We start from the raw sequence: 22,755 nt of genomic DNA, 5'->3' as shown, positions 1-22,755 counted from the left end.
TTTTCTTTTATTTTACAAAAGCACAACGTTTTCTTGTTATTGTGAGTTTACACAAATAAAAGTAGTTGAGAATAATGTATTATTATTTTCTGTATGACCAGAAATGATAGAGTATTTTAAGTTGTTTCCACTGTTGATAGGAAAATGCAAGTGTTCGCGCTCGCGCCTCCGTGTCATGCAGTGCGCGCTCCACATTCAGCTTGGTTCCTTTTTTGCATAAAATCATCTTCTAAATATAGCCTATTAAATGTTATAATAAAATAATATAAAATTATTATTATTTGCTAGATACATGGACCTCAAACACACCGCGTCTTCTAAGTCAGGTGACTGTAAATGCGCAAAAACTGTTTCCATTGCAGTTTTGCGAAATATTCCTTTTTCGAATTGCCTGAAAAACCACCTCATGAGAGCGTAAAAACTTTTTTGCGATAAACGGGAGTTTTTGCGAAATTGACGTGTTTCCATTGTGCGTATTTTCAATTCGCAATTTCAATTTGCGCAATTTGAAGGGTAATGGAAACGCGGCTACTGGCAGTTTTGGAATTGGTAATGCCTTCTTTCATAAACATATGGCATTGAACACATATTTAAAATATAGGCTATCGTCTTTGTTCACTGAAAACCCTAACAAGTTGATTGAACTCAAATGATTTGAGTAAACTCGTTCCCTCAATTTAATTGAGTAATGGGGTCTCCCAAAACGTGCATATTTAAGTTTACTTAACTTGTTGCTTATGTAGACTTGACTTAAATTGTTTAGTTCACCAAACTTGACGATTATTTAATGCACTTAAACAATAAAGTTCACTTAACTTAGTGTTAATTTCAAGTGTACTTGTATATTTAAGTAAAGTCAACATGAACATTTAACTGAAATTAGAATTTAATTCTAAAGAATTAATTCTAATTCTATTTCTTTAATTTTAAAGTTATTATTTTTGACTAAGCTTTGTGCACACTGCACTTGAATAAAACAATGAACAACATATTGATCCTTTGAGTCTTTATTGACCAAAATGTCAAATGGAAACGAGTCACACCCTGTACAGGTGGCAAGTGGCAACAATGTCCAACATTAAGTAGTGAACAACATCAATTGTACAACTCTGATCACTTAAACATTACACTTAAGTCTCACATTTGTGTTAATGTACTGAACATGTAAATGTAATGTATACATTTTTACATTTTACTGATTTAAGCTTTATGCAATCACAATAAAACATACTGACCATTGTCAGTGTTTTTGACCAAATTTGCTCATTACTACAGTACAAACTATACTGTAATTGAAATATTATTGTCACAACACACTGTAGAGGTAGCAACAATGGTAACAATATACTAAATTATCGACTGCACATTAATTATAGAACTTTGAGCATTTAAACGTAATGTGTACATTCTATTTACATTTTACTGGTTTAAGCTTTATGCAATCACAATAAAACATACTGACCATAGTCAGTGTCTTTGACCAAATTTGCTCAATATTACAGTACAAACTATACTGTAATTGAAATATTATTGTCACAAACACACTGTAGAGGTAGCAACAATGGTAACAATATACTAAATTAACGACTGCACATTAATTATAGAACAATTTAAACCATTTTTTCCTTCATAAATGGATAATGGATATTAAAGTCTCACAGTGACGTTTTTTGGAAACAAAACATTTCTGGGTCACAAACTGAAGAGGTAGTAACAATGGTAACAATATACCATATTATCTCTTGCAAATCATTTGTAGAACATTCTCTCAGTGGTGTTAAAGTCTCACAGTGACAGTTTTCTCACAGAGTTTTTTTTAAACAAAAAGCTGGTTTGCCAGAGACTGCAATTTAGGCTTGAGAGAATTCTGTCCCATTGACATTAGCACACGCTGGATGAAATCAAATGTGTTGGCAAATGATTTTGGGTAATTCAGGTCTAGTGCGTAGATCAGACCGAAGAGGAGACACATAGCCTGTGGGAGGTCCTGCATTTTTTCCATCACCACTTGACCTTCAAGTATTATCCCAATCGTAGAAGTTAAATGCAAGGAATTGGGGGGCTGGAGTTCATTGTCCTCAAATAAGATGCCCACTGGCACATCAAGGATGGAGTTGCGATGATCAGACACCTAGTAAAAAAAACAGACATAAAAAGAGTATTGCGATCAGGAATCAAATGTTTATCAATGCATGTTTATCAGAACGTGCACTAGAGTTATTAAAAACACAAATCACTAACCCCAAATTATATGGACAAGTATGCATTTCACTTTATAAAAATGTTTCCAGCAAAGACAATACTTTTTTTTTCCCAAGTATGCAGTATAAATGACGTTTATTAATTTGAAGACTTGGACACATTTGTATTTTAAAGGAATAGTTCACCCAAACATGAAAATGCACTCACTCTCAGGCCATTCAATATATAGAGGATTTTTTTTTTCGTCTGAAAAGATTTGGAGAACTGTAGCATCACATCACTTGCTCACAAATTGATCCTCTGTAGCGAATGGGTGTTGTAAGTAAGAGTCCAAAGAGCGAACATGTGGATTAATTGTGGATTATTGTGATGTTTTTATCAGCTGTTTGAACGAGTTTGAGCACCTGTTCACTATAGAGGATCAATTTGTAAGCAAGTGATGTAATGCTAAAGTTATCCAAATCTTTTCAGATGAAGAAACAAACTCATCTTGATCTTGAATAGTCTGAAGATGAGAACATTTCCTGCAAATTTATATTTTTGGGTAAACTAATGCTTTAAAATCAAAATGATTTTCAAATGCTTGACAAATGCTTAGACTAATGGGAGCACACGTGGTTATTTTAATGTAAACAGGTTAAGAACAGATGCACTTACTAAACATGACTTGAAGAAAGAGGAGTCATCATCTCCAAGCATGATAGGTAGTCCTCGAATCACAAGGGTTCGGACCTCCGTTGGCTGGGCTGACTGTAGAGGAAAACACAAAATTCCATTAATGCCAGAACAACTAACAACTAACCAATATATTTGAAGCACTTTTATGAGAATATACGATTAAATGCTGACAAAATTAAATGCTTTTAAAGGGATTGTTCCCCCAAAATGAAAATTCTGTCATCATTTAGTCATCCTCAAGTTATTCCAAACCTGTATAAATTTCTTTGCTCAGCTGAATACAAAGGAAGAATACATTTTAAAGAATGTTTGTAACCAAACAGTTTTGGGCCACTGTTGACTACTACATGCTAAAAAGAAATAATAAGAACATCAATTATACCCAAAAATTGTTCAATTACAAACATTCTTCAAAATATCTTCATTTGTGTTCAGCATTAACAAAGAAATGTATACAGGTTTGGAACAACTTGAGGGTGAGTAAAAGTTATCTTTTAAGTTATCTTAAATAAGACAAAATAACTAACCTTTACTTGATTTAAAAAGTTAGCCAAGTACCGTCCAGGAGTCCCCCTTTTGGCTTTAAAAAGGTCCATGAATCGTGGACTATGTCTATCAAGGTTCTCGTAGAATTCTTGCTTAAGGTTTTTGCCAGTAATTCTGTTGAACTCCAAGCAGATCTGGGGGGAGACAATGCACATAGAAATGCTTTAAATAATTAGGAAATAATATAGAGGCTAAGAAATATTTTTAACATGTTAAAGGAATAGACCACTAAAAAATGAAAATGATCATGTACTCATGCTCAAACAGTTCTAAACGTGCATGATTTTCTTTGTTCTGCTGAACACAAAAATAATATTTTTAATAATGTTTGTAACCAAACAGTTGCTAGTTCCCATTGACTTCTATAGTATTTTCCATAGAACTGAAGCCTGAATACCAGCAACAGTTTGGTTTTTCATTTTTTTGGTGGACTATCCCTTTAAGAAAACCTTAAATAATAATTCACTGATCTCAAATGAATTTATATATTTAAAGGGATAGTTCACTTTGAAAATAAATTTTGGTATGTTTTAGCTTACCTCAAGGGCATCCAAGATGTAGGTGTCTTTTTTTCCGCAGTAGTTTCAATTTTGATATTTTTAGGTCAAACTGTTCTTGTCTGTCAGTCATATAATGCAGGTCGATGGTCACTGTATCAAAACACAAGCACAGAGTCCAAATTAAAACAATTCCCCATAGTCCAAATGAAACAATTCCCCATCATAAGTACACATTGATGGCCTAAAACACGAAACGAGCGGTTTATGTGAGAAAACGAACAGTATTTATATCTTTGTTATATCTTGAAAACAGCACACGTCCAAATGATCTGACGGCGCGGGCGGGTATAGATATATACACTAGATGTCGCCTTGGCTACGGTTTCGTTCCAATGAACTGCAGTAGCGAAGGCGACATCTAGTGTATACATCTATACCCGCCCGCGCCGTCAGATCATTTGGACGTGTGCTGTTTTCAAGATATAACAAAGATATAAATACTGTTCGTTTTCTCACATAAACCGCTCGTTTCGTGTTTTAGGCCATCAATGTGTACTTATGATGGGGAATTGTTTCATTTGGACTATGGGGAATTGTTTTAATTTGGACTCTGTGCTTGTGTTTTGATACAGTGACCATCGACCTGCATTATATGACTGACAGACAAGAACAGTTTGACCTAAAAATATCAAAATTGAAACTACTGCGGAAAAAAAGACACCTACATCTTGGATGCCCTTGAGGTAAGCTAAAACATACCAAAATTTATTTTCAAAGTGAACTATCCCTTTAAGTCTATCTTCTTCAAATGTGTCCTATTAATATATTGAAAACAGAAAGGCAACTTACCTGAGCCTCACGGAAGAGAGCAGGCCAACGTTCAAGCACATCACTGACTGCAGGTGTGGTCTCAACAATCTCTTTACGTCGAAGCGCGAAAGTCAGGTCCATCTGTTGTGCCAGAAGAGATGAACTGGGTGTTCTCATCTTCATTTCATCTTGCATTTTTTCACGAACTGATTCAAGGCTGTCATCATTATGACCCTCTGGAAAGTTTGGCAGAAAGTTTATTTCACATTTCTTTGGCTTCTTTATGTGTTTTCTTGATGGAATTCCTTCAGGGTTGTTTATGCCTCGCTTTCTTCCATTAATGGTTACATCAGGGTATCCCAAGTTTCTCATTTTGGACCGATAATTTCCCATTTTAAATTTTAAACTGTTCTTCCAGCCCCCCCAGCCGGTAGATGAGCCACTTTCCAGAAGACATGGATGCTTATTTACAAGAGCAGCAGCAACCTGTGCATAGTCATCATTTGTTGGATAGGCTTTGAAGCTGAATATGGTTTCTGCCAATTTTTCCAGGATTTCATGCTTTAGTTCTTTGGTCAGTTTCAGGTATGTGTTGTCTTTGAGGTAGGCCAGGTTGCCCTGTTGCAGGCGGTATTCAACATCAACTGTGAAGGAAGGGATCTCAAATTCTTTTGGCCATTGGTTTTTCCTTTCCTGTGATGAGGTAGAAAGTATCTCAGTGTCAGCTGTGCTCGCATTGTCATCCAGTTCATTCTCTCGATCAAGTGGTACTAGTTCAATTATAGGAATGATTTTCAGTGTAGCTCTATCTTGAAGCTCTGATATGTCTGTTAGGTTGCAAAGTGCATTCCCAAAGTCCAGATCTTCATACTGGAGCGAAAAGTTGTAATTAAGCCCCAAACTCTCTTTTAGAGCAAGAACCAAGTTGTCTACTGAGTCAGGTTTCTTGGCAAGGGAGACTTTCCTTATGTCCCCTTCTGTCAGTATAACTCTTAGGAGAGTTTTCTCTTGAGAAGACATCTAACAAGCAAATTAAGACATTAATAATTACTATTGATTGATGTATGAACACACTCAGGAAAACGGTGTCAAATGTCAAAAACCTTTTAGACTTTCGTTTCATCTTCAGAATACAAATTAAGATATATATATAAAAAAATTTTTTTTTTTTTTAAAAATCTCAGAGATTTATGTCCCTTGATTGACAGCCTTGATGTAACTTGATTGATGTAACTAGCCAGGCCCAGAAAGGTAGTAAAGACATCATTAAAGTAATTCTGTGGTGGATAAAGACTTCTGTGGTTTAACCTCTTTTTTATGAAGTGATTCAAGTGCTTTGTTTGCAGGGGGAAAAAATAACACTTTATTCACAGGGCTTTCTTCTCCAACTTGACAAGAGCATCACAATACATGCATGTTGTGTTGATGTGAGAGATGTTACGTAAACTTGTTTTGGATAATTTATAAATGAAGTGGCAAACTTATTTTTACTCTCAAACAAAGCACCCGAGTCCCTTCATAAATTGAAGTTAAACCACTGACTGCATATGTCATATGGATTGCTCATATGGATTGTTCTAATGACGTCTTTACTACCTTTCTGGACTTTGAAAGTAGTAGTTGCATAGGCTGTATATGGAGGGACAGAAAGCTCACAGATTTCATTAAAAATATCTACATCTGTATTCTGATGATGAACAAAAGTCTTACAGATTTGGAATGGCATGAGGGCGAGTATTTAAAGACAGAATTTTCAATGCTGGATGAACTAACCCTTTAAAGTTGGAATGGCTATAAATACCATATGAAGTTCGATGACAACCCTCAAGACTTTAGGACTTCACTGCAACACACTGGGGGGAAAAAAACAGAGTGAAAAAAAAATGGGCTAATTCCATGCAAAAACATGAAACATTGATCATTCACTTAGCAAAAGATATAACGTTTAGGTGTCACCACCATCCTGCCTTTTACAATGTAACATGATAGAGGGAAAACCTCATTGAGCTCTGACATCCGAATCACACAGAGGGAAGTGACATGGCTGCTACAAAGTTCATATGACCGAATATGCTCAATGTACCAAGCTGACATTGATTTACAGACAAACAGAATCTCAGAGTTCACTGCTACAATCTGTGATATCAGCTTGAAATCTGGGAGACCAGACAATGACCCAGCAGAGATAACCATATCGGCACGGTATTCAATTCCATCAGCTGTCACAGAGGAAGCAATCAGAACGGTCTTTAGCTGTGGTGCCATTTGATGAAACACCTGCTGAATGTGATCAGGAAATGACGTAACCAGTGCGCTTTTTACTTTGTTCATTTCAATTGGAGGTCTGAAAAATGAGCTAGAGTCGAGATAGTATGCCATCATTCTCTGATGTTGGACAGCTAGTGTGAGGGCCACATTTTTAAAGTTTTGAGATTCACGAATCACTTTTTTAAAAAATTTGTGTTTGCCCTCAAAACGCATTGTCCAAACATCAGACAGTGGGCCAAAGGCTTTGATCATCTGGGGGTAATGCTCAATGAAATGATGCTTTGGTTTCAATCTAAAACCAGGGAATGTTGATTGCAGCAGTTCTCTGTGCTCCTTTATTTTGCATCTCAAGAAATCAATGGACTCTTCTGTATGTTTTGATGCCACAGCCAATTCTACTATATCTTTTAGCAGCATCAAAATTTCCCATGAACTATATCCTTCTGGGACATCATCCCCAATTAAAAGAGGAAGAAGTCTAAGCAAGGTCCAATTTTCATGGCCATTGCCACCAATTGTTCCTTTGGTGGCAAAAGCCTTTGGAATTGGCTGAGGTCTGTTTGTTTTATCTGAGAAAGTGTAAGCAAAGGTCTTAACTGCGTGGTTCACTGACTCAAGAGAGATGTATTTATTTTCAATCAACTCTGAAAGGCAGAGACAGAGTTCAGCTGGCACAATGCCCTCTAGTAGGTCATGTAAAATATCTGGTGGGTAGCCAGTGACAGCATGAAAATGTTGCAAAGTATCAGTAAGTGGACAGCTTCCTTTCACGCCATACAGCTTACTCAACGAAGGATCCTGTTTAACCTCCTCAACATGCCTGTCATGACTGTCTTTAGTGCGAGGTTCAAAGTTTCTGCAACCTACATCTGTGTGCTGAGCCTCAGTTCTGGTTGTCATACAAAAACGGCAGAACCTCTCCGCAGTAAAACCCTCAAGGAATCCTGCCATAGAATGAGCACCAAGGTTATCGGCTGACACATATAGGACAGTTCCTTTCACAGTTGATCCCAACTGATCAATGAATAATCCACTCTGCTCCAAATGAACAAGGTCCTTAACAAGTGGTTGCATGACTTTTTCATAGCCATATTCCTTTACTGTACCAGCATTGCAGAGAAGACCAAGTTGGATAGATCGTAACGTTGACCTATATTTTACAGGTATGTTTGCCAACACCCAGTAAACTGCACAAATTTTGTGTTTACCTCTGGAGGTTCCTAACGGATTTGCTACCTCAAATTCATCAACATAGAGTCCTAGAGCTATTCGAAATTCTTCACTGTTGAGAAGGCTATTGTCTTTGAAGTAGTCACCATCATTGTAAGAACTGTACGTATTGGGTTCAGATTCTTGCAATGAAAGTGCTTTGTCCAAAATGTCTGTCTTGTTGAAGATTTTCTGTAGCATAGGTAGGATTGGTACATATACAACAGGTTTTGTTTCCCTATTAATCATGTACTCTACTGGAACAACCAAAGGAAACTCAGCTAAAACATAGGAGTTTCTTCTTTTAATTGTTGACAAACATCCACCGGAGTCACAGCATTTGGAAAACACATTGCTTTCTGAGACAGCATTTACCACCTCTGCAATAAGGGACTCATCAGCATCTGGATGACACCTCTTCAGGACACTAGAAACTGTTTTGTTTAACAGTGGCAGAGACAATTCATGTATCTGATTCAATTGCTGAATGATTTCTTGAATAGAACTTTCCGGAATATGAAGAAGGCTATGCATCTTTAAAAAAAGACCAGCCAAATTGTGTTCCAACTGATGTGCTAAATCAGAATGAGTTAAATCAGCAGAATCAGAGTTGCCTTCATTGTCTTCTGTTTCAATCTCATCAAAAGAAATCTGTTCTGGTACTTCACTATCACTCTCGTCAATTTGGCCAGAAACTATTTCTGGCTTTAACATTCTCCAGTCATGTTCACCATGTTTCTTACTTCTATGTGAATTAAAAGTCGCATATACACTGCTCTGAAACTTGCAATCTTTGTAGGGACACTGTATCTTTTGATTTTTACTCAAATGTCTACTGCGCAAGTGCTTCAGAAAATCTGCTTCAGTGCAGGGCTCAGAAAATTCACAATGCTGACAAGTAAATGTAAGTGGTGCTATTTCCCGATCATGTCCCAATTGTGTTTTTGCATGAATTTTTGACAGATGAACTTTTAAACTACTTATGGAGTGGAACGTACAAAGACAGTCATTGTGTAGGCATGGAAAAGGTACAGTTTTTGTATGACCACCATGTTTTAAACGATAATGTTTGAGAAGTTCCCCTCTTTTTGCAGAGTTAAAAATGCAACACTTACATTTCCACATGTTCTTGTCTCATATCACCTGTAACAGAAAAACAGTTGAAAATATTAAGTTTAATTCAAAGTCAAACAAAGAAAATTACATTATAATTAAAATGGTAATCTTACAGTGTTACTCAATGCACCTAAACGTGCGAATCAAGGTCTCTGATTAAAAAAAAAAAAAAAAAAAAGGCAATCATCCTGGAAGGTAGCCTAGATCAGATGATGAGACTAAATCGCTTTGTAGCTAATTATTAGAGAGAAGCATGACGTTAATTTTTACCATCTACGAAACATCACTAATTCGTCGTAGACTCGTAGCTATAGTAACAATGTTCTTATAACTTATAATAGATACTTAACGAAATATTACGTTTTACAAGTCAAAATATCAAATAAGTCGATTTCTCAATCAATCAGAAATGTATCATGAAAATATTGTCAATTAGGGCCTACTGGTGAAACTGACAAAGTTTGCCCGGGAAAAATAACCCACATGGTCTAAGCAGTAGCTGCCATGTTCTTTCTTACACAGAAAAAAAAATCATCAAATATGTATCCCACAGGTAAAATAAGAAATAAGCTGTTGACATTTCAATAATCATACCATCACAAAATCATGAAGAAAATATCGTTAATTAATGTCGAGGTTGTCAAAGTTTGACCAGAAAAAAAACATCACTAGCGTTAACTGGTCTCAAGTAACTCTAACTTAGCTGCCATGTTCTTTTGCCGAGAAATACACGATTATACAATGATTAAGTTTATATTTTACTAATTACTAGTATTACTAATAAAATAAAGAATCGTTTGATATCGCAGTTATCATATCATCACAAAACCAACCATCAATAAAATAACGTTAATTAGTGGCTAACATTTATGTTGGAAAAGTTTGACCAGGAAATATTGTAATTAACGTTATGGCTGTGTTCTCTTTTATTATAGAACCGTGCAAGGATTTAAATAAACATATTTCAGTTTTACAAAAGTCACACAAAATAACTTTATATCTTAATAATTGTACTTACCGAGAATGGTACTCAAAGAAAAACTCCCGTGACGTCTTGAAATTTGCACTGGTGTCAGTAACAGACGATGCGAAAATCACCAATTTTGTAATCCACCAATCAGTGCATTAGTTCTCTTGTTGCCAGGCAGAACTGCTTGCGTGGCCAATCGCATCAAAGGAAGACCAAAGAGAGCCATTTTAATTAAACCGATTTGAAATTAATTTGATTTAACGTTAAACATAATGTGTCCTCGCTGTATTTCTGTTATTTTGTATATTTTAATCAGACTTGGGAGGTGGCTGTGAGGAACTCTTTCATGCATTTTGGCACGTGGCATATATGTGCACGTGCCTGTAATACAAATGTATGAGCTTGTATTGAAAGGCTACTGCAAGCTGTGCAACCCCCCAGTATTACAAAAACACTTGTATATGAGTATTAAAGTTTATTTATCAAGTTTAAAGTATCAGGGTTTTTTTATTTATTTTTTTTATTTTTATTTTTTATAAAAATCAGTTTATTTTCATTAAGATCAATAATTGTAATATAATTAAAGCCATTTGTTTTCTGGTAAAATAAGAATGACACCTTGCACTTGATGGGTATGAATGTATTATTTCACAGTCAAAAAAACAACATTTGTGAAAATGACCTTTTGTAAGGATTAATCATGATTTTGAGCTCACAGCACTTGAAATCTTAAGTTTATGTATTTTGAAGGTAAATAAGTTATTTGAACTTATATTTTTGAGTGACAGGACCAAAATGCTAAATTTAAAGTAATGTTTAGTCAAGTACACTTGATTGTTTAAGTAAAGACAACATTAGGGTTTACAGTGTTGTTTCTATGTTAATTTGGAGATTAAATGTGAAATTACAATATAAAAATATATTAAAAACTTTAATGTTAGATTTTATTAATCGCGATTAATTGCTGCAACCAGCAGCAACACTGCAGTTGTAAATGCATGGGCATGCCGAAACTTGTTCATTGAAGTTTGTGAAGTTAAACAGACTCACTTTCTGTCTAGATAATTCTTTATATAAATACTTGCGTTAAATTGTAAGTATACCACTGTAAGATGTACTGTAAGTTGTGAGCTGAGGAATACTCGTCTTTCTTTTTTTTATCTATCTTTGATCTTTCATCACCTATAAATAGTTATTGTGATTGCAGCCACTAATAAATTAAATTGAAAAAAAGTTAAACAATGCAAAATTCTGAAATATTGTTTATCGAAAGGTTTGCGACATCCAGATATTTACATTTATCTTACTGGTAAATGCTTTTTTTTTTTTTCAAAAGTGACTTCAAGTCAACATTAAATGTCTTTTGCAACGCATTTAACTTCTGTAATGTGGCATATTTCCAATTGAAACAGTATATTCAGTGGGAAATAATGTAGTGTGGGATTTTATTTTATTCATGAGGATTTGTTTTGATCGTGTGGGGGTGGAACATGTTAGGCTGGGATATTATTGGTTAATATTAGTCTATTTTTCCTCACCCACACAGCCTTATATGTCAACAGAAAATAAAAGTTGTATCATAGGAAGAGAAATGTATTGCATTTTGATGCAAGATTATGAAAGGGGAAAAATTATGTGGAATAACGTACTGATGAATAATGCACTGTAAGACACATTTATTTAGAAAGTCAATTTTGATTGAATGTTATCATAATGTTCTTAAATCAACATTATGTATTAAAAATATACTTAAACATATATTAATAAATGTAGTAAAATATGTATCAGTTTAATATACCTTGCAATGAATCACTCATTGTTGCAGTATGAGAATTAATGCACGACGTGGAGGCAAAGAACCGCCCGACACAAAGCAGAAGCCTCCGTAAAGTGGATTAAAATTGTTTAAAGTTTAAACTAGCTGTGGATTATCCCACTTATACCATGACCATTTGCCAGCACTGGCAACTTAAAGCTGTTATTGATGTTTGCAGCAAAAAAATATTATCGGAAGGGTAAAACTGACGGTTATTTTCGTCAGTTACGGCTTGTTAGAGCTAGCATTCTGACTGCTTTGAATCAGACAGAGATAAAGTAGTGTCTAAGATTACATTTATTTGAATGAATGAATTATAGCATTTATTTAAATTAATTATTGATATATAGAGAGAGAGAATGAAAGAGATGCGTACCTGTGTCTGTTCAGCGTCTCTCTCTATTAACAATGAAGCTGTGACTTTAATTACTTCAAAAAATGTGATGTATCCCTCTCCTTGCTGAGAAAAATAATGTAGCGATTCAGTAGTGAAGCTATTTTATTACTAAAAGTCGCAGGGCAGCATTGATAACAAGTGTCTGTGCTCCTAAATGTTTCTGTGTGTGTGCAGCGTGATCTTCGCACTCTGTTTGCAAGTGACATATATGTGTGTGTACTTCAATGAAAACAGTGCATTAAGAACGGTGATTAAACTGACTTGGAACTACAGTACCTGTGCATTAAACGGTTTTATAAAACAGTTAGTTCTGGTCCTTGATTCTGATTGGTTGAGCCGTGTTCGAAGTCGTCGTAAAATCCCGAAAACATACAGCTGACCGCATTACATAAGTATACGCACGAGTGTGTATGTTGCTGCATCTGTGTGTTGCTTGGCAATCATTCCATTATTAGTATTACTGAGCCAAAGAAACTTTTTCAAGATGTCAGATTTTGTTGTGAATTTTGATTTATTGGGGGGCTAAGCGTGGATGAGTGGTGGAAAGAGATGGACAGAACAGAGGGAGAGGACAAAAAACAAAGCAGACATGCTGAATTTAATGAGAGAGAAATTGAAGAGATGGAAAAGTCTAGAAAGCTGGTACTGTTAAACAGACTGTGGGCTGTTCGCTGTTTTCAGTTCTGGTGTGCCCGAAAAAGATCTGGTTCTCGATTTTAAAACAATAACTAACTTAAACACTGCTCTCCGTCAGTTTTATGCCACCGTGAAAAACGTGAAAGGTGAACCCTACGGTTTCAGCATCTATGTTGGCCTACGCGCAGGGCTTAACCAGTACCTCAATGATCCACCAATCAGCCAGTCCTGGTGTCTTTTAAAAGTCCCTGAGTTCATCACTAGCAACAACGTTTTCGTTAGAGTAGTGAAAAAACTTTGCCGAGATGGACGTGACAAAACATCGCACCATCCTGTGTTAACAGAGGCTGACTTTCAGAAAATCAAGCACTCTCCTCCAGCACTATATCCAAATACACCTGAGGGTCTCTTCAATAAAGTCTGGCTTGATGTGCAACACTGTCTTTCAACAAATGCACAAAAAAACCACAAAGATGCAGGCGAAAGAAACAAAGAAAGTCTATGGGGATTTATGTTTGCTCAGCCGGGGAATCCATTGTGTCCTGTCGCTTCACTGGAGAAATACCTGTCATTGCTGCCACCCAATCCACCAGCCTTTTATCTCCATCCAAAGCGGACAAACTACACAAAGGATGAAGGGTAACTTAACAATTTAACTTTAGATAGTTTACATTTTATTTTGGTGCATATTGTACACACCTTTCTGTCTTCAGTTGCAAGCAATATATTATTTGTTAATGTGTAGCTTATCACTGTAAAAAATACATTGCCATTTGACAACAGTTTCAATGCAACAGGTTACAAGGCACTTTTTTTCTTTCTCCTAACGTAAGGTACAGTATACTAGAGAGCCCATGGGTATGAACTTTCTTGGCTCTATGTTTTTATGGCTCTATGGATTTGTAAAGCGGCTGGCACTGAGACGATCTACAACAACCACTGCTTGGGAAGCACGACAAAAACTCTCTGATGCCGGCCTAGAGGCAAGGGAAATCATATCAATGACGGGGCATAAATGTGAATCGTCCCTGCAGTCTTACTGGTGCCCAAACTACACCGACAGGAGCAACATCCTTTCCTCTGGCAGAGCGCAAATAAAGTGCACCTTTACAGTATCGGACACTCCTCTTTTAGCAAACATATTTGATCCATTATTCAGCAATTGCACAATTAATGGCTATATCCAGATACATGTTATTAAATGCTCAAATCTTTAAGCATGCTTCCAAACATATTTGATCAATATTTTTTTTTTTTTTTTTTTTTTTTTATCAAAATATGCAAATATTGATCTAAATAAACACCCAAGTCTTAAACATATTTGATCCATTCTTAAACAATTGCACAATATAAATGTTGATTTATAAAAATAGGCAAACATTGATCTATAAAAAATAAACACCCAAGCCTCAAAAAAGCAAAAATACTCAAGAAGCTGTGGTTTACAGTGAATTTGTAACAGCTAAGGAGGTCTTAACGTCCCTTAGCTGTTATAAATTCACTGTAAACCACGGCTTCTTGGGGCTTATTGCTTTATTATTGCACACCTTCCAGCCAATCAGACTCGAGCATTCAGACAGACCATGGTATAAACTAGGGAATTCTCGCAAACATTTATTCACTATAGCATGTACTGTAGGTTGAATGAGTAAATTAATCCTCACAGATTAATAGATCAGATCAGTTATTTGAAAACAAACTGTGAAACACAATTTCACAAACAGCATGATTGATTCAGAGCTGCATCTTCTCTCTCTCAAAATGTGCAAATGGCTTCACATCAGCACATCGCATACAAGCGAACTGCACGCTGTGATACGAGACTTTCTGTGAACTGTCCCGAAACATGAGCGAATTGTTTTGCATGCATCGTCAATAAAGTTTATAATTTTTATCATCAATATAGTTTAGCATTTGCAAAACAGAGTACCATGCTATTTTACATTTGATTGTTTTATTCAATTTCTGTACCTGAATACTACTGATAGACCTACCTGAAAAAACTTAAGGCACTGTTTATTTCATTTGTATCTTTATTATATTGTACTTATGTGTGCTACTGCTTAAAATGTGTTTATTTATCCTTGTTTTATTACTGACTGTTTACTTGTCTTTTTTTGTAAATTCAAAGTTTCAAATCAAGCTTCCTTGTGCTGTGTGTAAGCAATTGCACAACAAAATTGCTTCACTGTAAAAACAAAAATACATTGAGTAAGCAAACATTTAGGTGAGATAATTGTCTTTTTTAAAAATAAATTAAATAAAAAATTCCTCCATAAGAGTCATCGGTAACACTTTACAATAAGGTTCATTAATGTATTAACTAACACAAACTAACAATGAGCAAAACATTTGTTACAGTATTTATTAATCTTTGTTAATGTTAGTTAAATACAGCTGTTCATTGTTTGTTCATGTTAGTTTACAGTGCATTAACTAATGTTAACAAATACAACCTTTGTATATACATATTTCAATAATGTATTAGTAAATGTTGAAATTATTATTAGCTAAGATTAATACATGCTGTAGAAGTATTGTTCATTCTTAGTTCATGTTAACTAAGGTAGTAAACTAATGAACCTTATTGTAAAGGCTCACATTATTTGTATTTGTATTTGTACAAATTTGTATTACTCACATAACTCCAAAATCTGCCATTGTTTGTACTTAGGAAATATATAGATTTGTTTCAGGAAACTGGATTCAGGCCTTTTTTATACTCTGATGAAGGAAAGGTGATGTTAGAAATCTTTTTCTCTGCCTTTTGAAATAATAGATTTCTGTGAGGTAATTGTAGTTTAAAAGTCATCTAGGTCTCCCCCAACATTTTTCAGAGATAACATTTTGCTTATTTTTGCCTACATTTTGCTTATTGCCTATATTTTGCATACTGTAACTCCAAGAGCTGGTATTATTAGAAGAAAGAGTTGTGTTTGTTCTTACAGGAAATATATAGATTACACACTACATTGGACTATTGAGACTATTCAGATTGATATGTGTAAGGGTTTTAGCAGCGAAAGCTTCACACAAATGGGAACCCAGTAGTAACAGGCGAGTGGGCAGCGTCCCCTTCTATGAACGTTCTCATCAATGGCCGCTTTCACACTTATCAAGCCTCTTCATTCGCATGCAAATGGACCATCTTGAGCAAAAAGTTGGATGGACTTCCTGGAAGGATCAATGAGCCCCAAAGAAGAGGTTGGGTGTTTGAGTCGGACAGGCATGTGATGAGATACCACTCTGCACCATCTCTGGGCCACAAACAGAGGGAGGGAGAAGGTTGCCTGCAGAAAAAAAAGGAAAGAAAACGTCAAAAGGGATTTGTACAGATCCCCAAAAAAGCTCAAGAAGCATGAAAATAATCAGATCCTTGCTTGTTGTAGGACAGCTGTATTTCCATACAAATACTTTTTGCTTTATTTTTCATTTCTAGAGTTCCCCTGCCGGGCTGTAGTTGCCCTGCTTTTTCAGCAGCTCATCTGTTGGCTTGATCCTTTTCTAATGTAACAATAAGAAGAGCTTTAGGAGAATTTTACGTTGCTTGCGGTATATGTGAAGGTAGAAAAAGCTCCAAATTTCAAGAATGATGTAAACAGATTGTCGCAGTTTTATAACAGAACTAGCATTAAACCAATTCACCTTTTCTTTATTATTCATGAATCATGGGGAGTATTTTATTTATTTTCTAACACATGCATTCCTCTAATTTGTGAAGCTAGGAGTCCCCTGCAGGTCACTATGAAGACGCATAGTTGGACTTCTTTCCCTGAAGATTTACAGTTGGAACTGATAATATACTGCTAAAACTTCAACAGTGATGTCTTGGTTTAATTGACCATGAATGGCACCCTGAGCATCAAAACCCATGGACAATAGAATCCACCTAGAATCCAATAGATGACTGATTGATTCATGAATGAATGAATGAATGAATCAATTAATCAATTAATCAATAAATGGCTTTTATTATTATATACAACAGTTCAACGCCACAAGCATGTAATTAAATAAGAAACAAAAAATGAAAGCTGCAGTTGATAGTGAAACAGATGCACACAAGCCTCCGTTACTGATTCTAAAACGTCACTTTAAAACTAGCAGCTATAGACTGTGCTATGTCTGTGAAGTATTACACTATTATTGAGTAGAGTATTATGAGAGAGGGGGAGAGAGTGTCTGAAGTATTACACTATTATTGAGTAGAGTATTATGAGTATTAGAGTATTATTATTTATTGAACAATAATAGCCATTATACAAGTATAAAAGTTTGTACAATAGGAAACAGAAGCAAACAATTCAGTCAAATGTACAAAGGCAGCGCTCTTATACAGCGTTAAATAAAATGTAACTTTGCCCTCAGTTTGACTGGGAAAAAATAACATATTTATGAGACCAATGATTGTCTTTTAGATATACCCAAAATTAATTGTTTCATGTTTAACCACAACAGAGACATCAGAGCCAGCGGCAAATGTCAGAACGATTTGCAGAGATCAGGCTGCTCTTGGCGGGATATATTAGCGCTGATTCCCCGGAGATCACCCGGACCTCTTAACTGAATTGAACACTGAACCAAACAAATATTTTTAACTTAACTGGTCTATTATTCTTATATATATATATATATATATATATATATACAGTGAGGAAAATAAGTATTTGAACACCCTGCTATTTTGCAAGTTCTCCCACTTGGAAATCATGGAGGGGTCTGAAATTGTCATCGTAGGTGCATGTCCACTGTGAGAGACATAATCCAGAAATCACAATATATGATTTTTTAACTATTTATTTGTATGATACAGCTGCAAATAAGTATTTGAACACCTGTCTATCAGCTAGAATTCTGACCCTCAAAGACCTGTTAGTCTGCCTTTAAAATGTCCACCTCCACTCCATTTATTATCCTAAATTAGATGCACCTGTTTGAGGTCGTTAGCTGCATAAAGACACCTGTCCACCCCATACAATCAGTAAGAATCCAACTACTAACATGGCCAAGACCAAAGAGCTGTCCAAAGACACTAGAGACAAAATTGTACACCTCCAAAAGGCTGGAAAGGGCTACGGGGAAATTGCCAAGCAGCTTGGTGAAAAAAGGTCCACTGTTGGAGCAATCATTAGAAAATGGAAGAAGCTAAACATGACTGTCAATCTCCCTTGGACTGGGGCTCCATGCAAGATCACACCTCGTGGGGTCTCAATGATCCTAAGAAAGGTGAGAAATCAGCCCAGAACTACACGGGAGGAGCTGGTCAATGACCTGAAAAGAGCTGGGACCACCGTTTCCAAGGTTACTGTTGGTAATACACTAAGACGTCATGGTTTGAAATCATGCATGGCGCGGAAGGTTCCCCTGCTTAAACCAGCACATGTCAAGGCCCGTCTTAAGTTTGCCAATGACCATTTGGATGATCCAGAGGAGTCATGGGAGAAAGTCATGTGGTCAGATGAGACCAAAATAGAACTTTTTGGTCATAATTCCACTAAACGTGTTTGGAGGAAGAAGAATGATGAGTACCATCCCAAGAACACCATCCCTACTGTGAAGCATGGGGCTGGTAGCATCATACTTTGGGGGTGTTTTTCTGCACATGGGACAGGGCGACTGCACTGTATTAAGGAGAGGATGACCGGGGCCATGTATTACGAGATTTTGGGGAACAACCTCCTTCACTCAGTTAGAGCATTGAAGATGGGTCGAGGCTGGGTCTTCCAACATGACAATGACCCGAAGCACACAGCCAGGATAACCAAGGAGTGGCTCTGTAAGAAGCATATCAAGGTTCTGCCGTGGCCTAGCCAGTCTCCAGACCTAAACCCAATAGAGAATCTTTGGAGGGAGCTCAAACTCCGTGTTTCTCAGCGACAGCCCAGAAACCTGACTGATCTAGAGAAGATCTGTGTGGAGGAGTGGGCCAAAATCCCTCCTGCAGTGTGTGCAAACCTGGTGAAAAACTACAGGAAACGTTTGACCTCTGTAATTGCAAACAAAGGCTACTGTACCAAATATTAACATTGATTTTCTCAGGTGTTCAAATACTTATTTGCAGCTGTATCATACAAATAAATAGTTAAAAAATCATACATTGTGATTTCTGGATTTTTTTTTTTAGATTATGTCTCTCACAGTGGACATGCACCTACGATGACAATTTCAGACCCCTCCATAATTTCTAAGTGGGAGAACTTGCAAAATAGCAGGGTGTTCAAATACTTATTTTCCTCACTGTATATATATATATATATATATATATATATATATATATATATATACACTCACCTAAAGGATTATTAGGAACACCATACTAATACTGTGTTTGACCCCCTTTCGCCTTCAGAACTGCCTTAATTCTACGTGGCATTGATTCAACAAGGTGCTGAAAGCATTCTTTAGAAATGTTGGCCCATATTGATAGGATAGCATCTTGCAGTTGATGGAGATTTGTGGGATGCACATCCAGGGCACGAAGCTCCCATTCCACCACATCCCAAACATGCTCTATTGGGTTGAGATCTGGTGACTGTGGGGGCCATTTTAGTACAGTGAACTCATTGTCATGTTCAAGAAACCAATTTGAAATGATTCGAGCTTTGTGACATGGTGCATTATCCTGCTGGAAGTAGCCATCAGAGGATGGGTACATGGTGGTCATAAAGGGATGGACATGGTCAGAAACAATGCTCAGGTAGGCCGTGGCATTTAAACGATGCCCAATTGGCACTAAGGGGCCTAAAGTGTGCCAAGAAAACATCCCCCACACCATTACACCACCACCACCACCAGCCTGCACAGTGGTAACAAGGCATGATGGATCCATGTTCTCATTCTGTTTACGCCAAATTCTGACTCTACCATCTGAATGTCTCAACAAAAATCGAGACTCCTCAGACCAGGCAACATTTTTCCAGTCTTCAACTGTCCAATTTTGGTGAGCTTGTGCAAATTGTAGCCTCTTTTTCCTATTTGTAGTGGAGATGAGTGGTACCCGGTGGGGTCTTCTGCTGTTGTAGCCCATCCGCCTCAAGGTTGTGCGTGTTGTGGCTTCACAAATGTTTTGCTGCATACGTCGGTTGTAACGAGTGGTTATTTCAGTCAAAGTTGCTCTTCTATCAGCTTGAATCAGTCGGCCCATTCTCCTCTGACCTCTAGCATCAACAAGGCATTTTCGCCCACAGGACTGCCGCATACTGGATGTTTTTCCCTTTTCACACCATTCTTTGTAAACCCTAGAAATGGTTGTGCGTGAAAATCCCAGTAACTGAGCAGATTGTGAAATACTCAGACCGGCCCGTCTGGCACCAACAACCATGCCACACTTAAAATTGCTTAAATCACCTTTCTTTCCCATTCTGACATTCAGTTTGGAGTTCAGGAGATTGTCTTGACCAGGAACACACCCCTAAATGCATTGAAGCAACTGCCATGTGATTGGTTGATTAGATAATTGCATTAATGAGAAATTGAACAGGTGTTCCTAATAATCCTTTAGGTGAGTGTATATATATATATATATGAAAAAAATTAGTTATAAATAGCTTCAAAGTTTTGTAAAGTTATTAGAAATTTATTTTTATGAAACATTTTCATGAAAATATAATTGAAGTTGGCATTGTATCAATCTAGAAATGCACTGCAGCTAAAGCCACATGTCTGACCATATTATTTTTAAAATATGAAGATGATAAGTCTAAAACTCTGTATTTAGTTAAATGTTTTTCAAGATCATGTCATATGACTTTGTTTTGATTAGACTCTAAAATGCTACTGATGTTTAGTCATCATCTATTCAGTGTTTTGTCTCTATTGTTTTGTGGTGCAAACGAGCCCCATTCAGTTTCAGTCTCCCCATGCACACATTCACACCTCTCCAGCCTGGTTATGCCTCTAAATATGCATTTCTTTTGTCTGAATTATAGTTACTAACGACCGGCTACTCACAGGCTATTCATAGGGTTTCAATCCCTCATTTCTTTTATCAAAGTTCTCACTTCACATTTGAAACTGTATCAAATGCCCTTCTGGAATAAAGAAATATTTCAGTAAGTATTCCTATTTAGAAAAAAATATATAAAAGAATAACTGCTAGGTGGCAGGTGCACCTGGGGCTAGCTAGCATGTTAGCTTAGCACACCATCAATACACGACAATTCATGAGATTAAAACCATGTTTGTGCTCCAAACTTACTTTATAACGCAAGTCGAGTGTTTTAAATAATCTTCTGTGATCTAATTTGGCTTCAGATAAAAAAATCAGACAGAAAATATATTATTTTATAGTATTCTGCACGATGATAAAGTCTATATAGATTAGCATTACATTATAAATATAATCTATTATTATGAAAATACCTGGCATGGCTTGAAAAACACAGGTAAATCAAATATCATTGCAATGATGTTTATTGTCTTCAAAACATCTTTATCTGCATGTTACAGCGATCTCAGTTAGCTGTGTATGTGTTCGAGGCTTCCTGGAATGTCACATGATTATGGCTCTTCTTCATGTGTTCCATATATGGAATATTATTGTGCATGTAGCGTGCTCAGGCTATTGGTATGAATTGAAAACACAATACATCAGTATCCAGCCCTCATAATAATTACATCGACACATTTGGGTATAAATTCAATAAATGCTATTCCTGTCTATAGAAATCTGATGTAAACCTATGAGAATCTATCAATATTTCTCCAAATCTGCACATTTTTGAGCTAAAAGCCCCGAGGTATGGGAGCGCTGACGCTCATAATTCATATTAAAGGTATCGACTCATTTTTTCATTTCATAACTCCTGACACAAATTAAGAAATAACTGTCGCTATAAGTTTCTCAGAATACAATAGTGGTCAAATACTGAAACTTGAGTCTTATATCTTTTTAATGATGTATAGTTTGTCAAGGTATAACATTAAATCTGATAGTAACTTTGAACTAAAAAAAAAAAAAAAAAAAACGCCCGCGCACTGGCAACGGTTAACAGGTTAAACAGCAGGAACCAATCAGCTGTGCCCTATAGAGCATGATGTGATTACAAGCTGATTGATTTAAGGACCTATTAACCTGCCCCATCTAGAGTTTTATCACAGAACTTTGTATTTACACTGACTGCAGAAGATGCAATATATTAGGCTGCTGTCACTTTAAAGGGATACTTCACTTTAAAATGAAAATTCTGTCATCATTTACTCACCCTCAAGTTGTTTCAAACCTGTATGAATTTCTTTCTTCTGCTGAACACATAGGAAGATATTTTGAAGAATGTCAGTAACCAAAGAGTTAACTGGAACCATTGACTTCCATAGTACTTTTTTTTCCTACTATGGAAGTCAATGGTTCCAGTTAACTGTTTGGTTACTGACATTCTTCAAAATATCTATCTTTCTGTGCAGCAGAAGAAAGAAATTCATACAGGTTTGAAACAACTTGAGGTTGAGTAAATGATGACAGAATTTTCATTTTAAAGTGAAGTATCCCTTTAAGAGCTAATACACAGATCCAATATACTTATACACATCTGATTCTCCTAACTGAACAAAACAATATAGGCTATTAATAATATTTCATTACCCAAAAGTATTATAATACGAAAGGCTC

At 36.2% G+C, this 22,755-nt stretch overlaps 2 protein-coding genes across 4 annotated transcripts in view; one reads left to right on the top strand and one right to left on the bottom strand.

Moving 5' to 3' along the window:
- LOC307148928 (CUB and sushi domain-containing protein 1) overlaps window positions 1-22,755 on the top strand; it is an 838,966-nt gene that overhangs the window by 491,760 nt on the left and 324,451 nt on the right. The gene's annotated exons all lie outside the window — the stretch shown is intronic.
- Window positions 1,692-10,363, bottom strand: LOC307148934 (sterile alpha motif domain-containing protein 3-like). Of its 3 annotated transcripts, XM_079854880.1 has the most exons (5): window positions 6,538-6,838; window positions 4,776-5,756; window positions 3,408-3,560; window positions 2,860-2,952; window positions 1,692-2,131 (listed from the first exon to the last, which is right to left on the bottom strand). In XM_079854880.1, exons 1-5 carry the CDS (start codon window positions 6,538-6,540, stop codon window positions 1,817-1,819), a joined length of 1,545 nt encoding a protein of 514 aa, XP_079711006.1. In that variant the 5' UTR covers window positions 6,541-6,838; the 3' UTR covers window positions 1,692-1,816. The 3 variants fall into 3 exon arrangements, 1 of the variants encoding a protein (XP_079711006.1); XR_013819499.1 differs by lacking the exons at window positions 3,408-3,560; window positions 4,776-5,756; window positions 6,538-6,838 and adding exons at window positions 9,329-9,356; window positions 10,348-10,363 and having other exon boundaries at window positions 1,868-2,131; XR_013819500.1 differs by lacking the exons at window positions 3,408-3,560; window positions 4,776-5,756; window positions 6,538-6,838 and adding an exon at window positions 9,323-9,348 and having other exon boundaries at window positions 1,847-2,131.

The sequence above is a fragment of the Squalius cephalus genome (genome assembly GCF_949319135.1).
Source record: "Squalius cephalus genome assembly, chromosome: 21".
Classification (NCBI taxonomy): Eukaryota; Metazoa; Chordata; class Actinopteri; order Cypriniformes; family Leuciscidae; genus Squalius; species Squalius cephalus.
This window is presented reverse-complemented; position numbering and strand designations above follow the sequence as displayed.

Coding starts and splice junctions, on each gene's coding strand:
- LOC307148934 (XM_079854880.1), bottom strand. Junction 3,561..4,775: donor CTCTCTTCCGTGAGGCTCAG/GTAAGTTGCCTT, acceptor GTCTCCCCCCAG/ATCTGCTTGGAGTTCAACAG. Junction 2,132..2,859: donor CTTTCTTCAAGTCATGTTTA/GTAAGTGCATCT, acceptor TTTTTTTACTAG/GTGTCTGATCATCGCAACTC.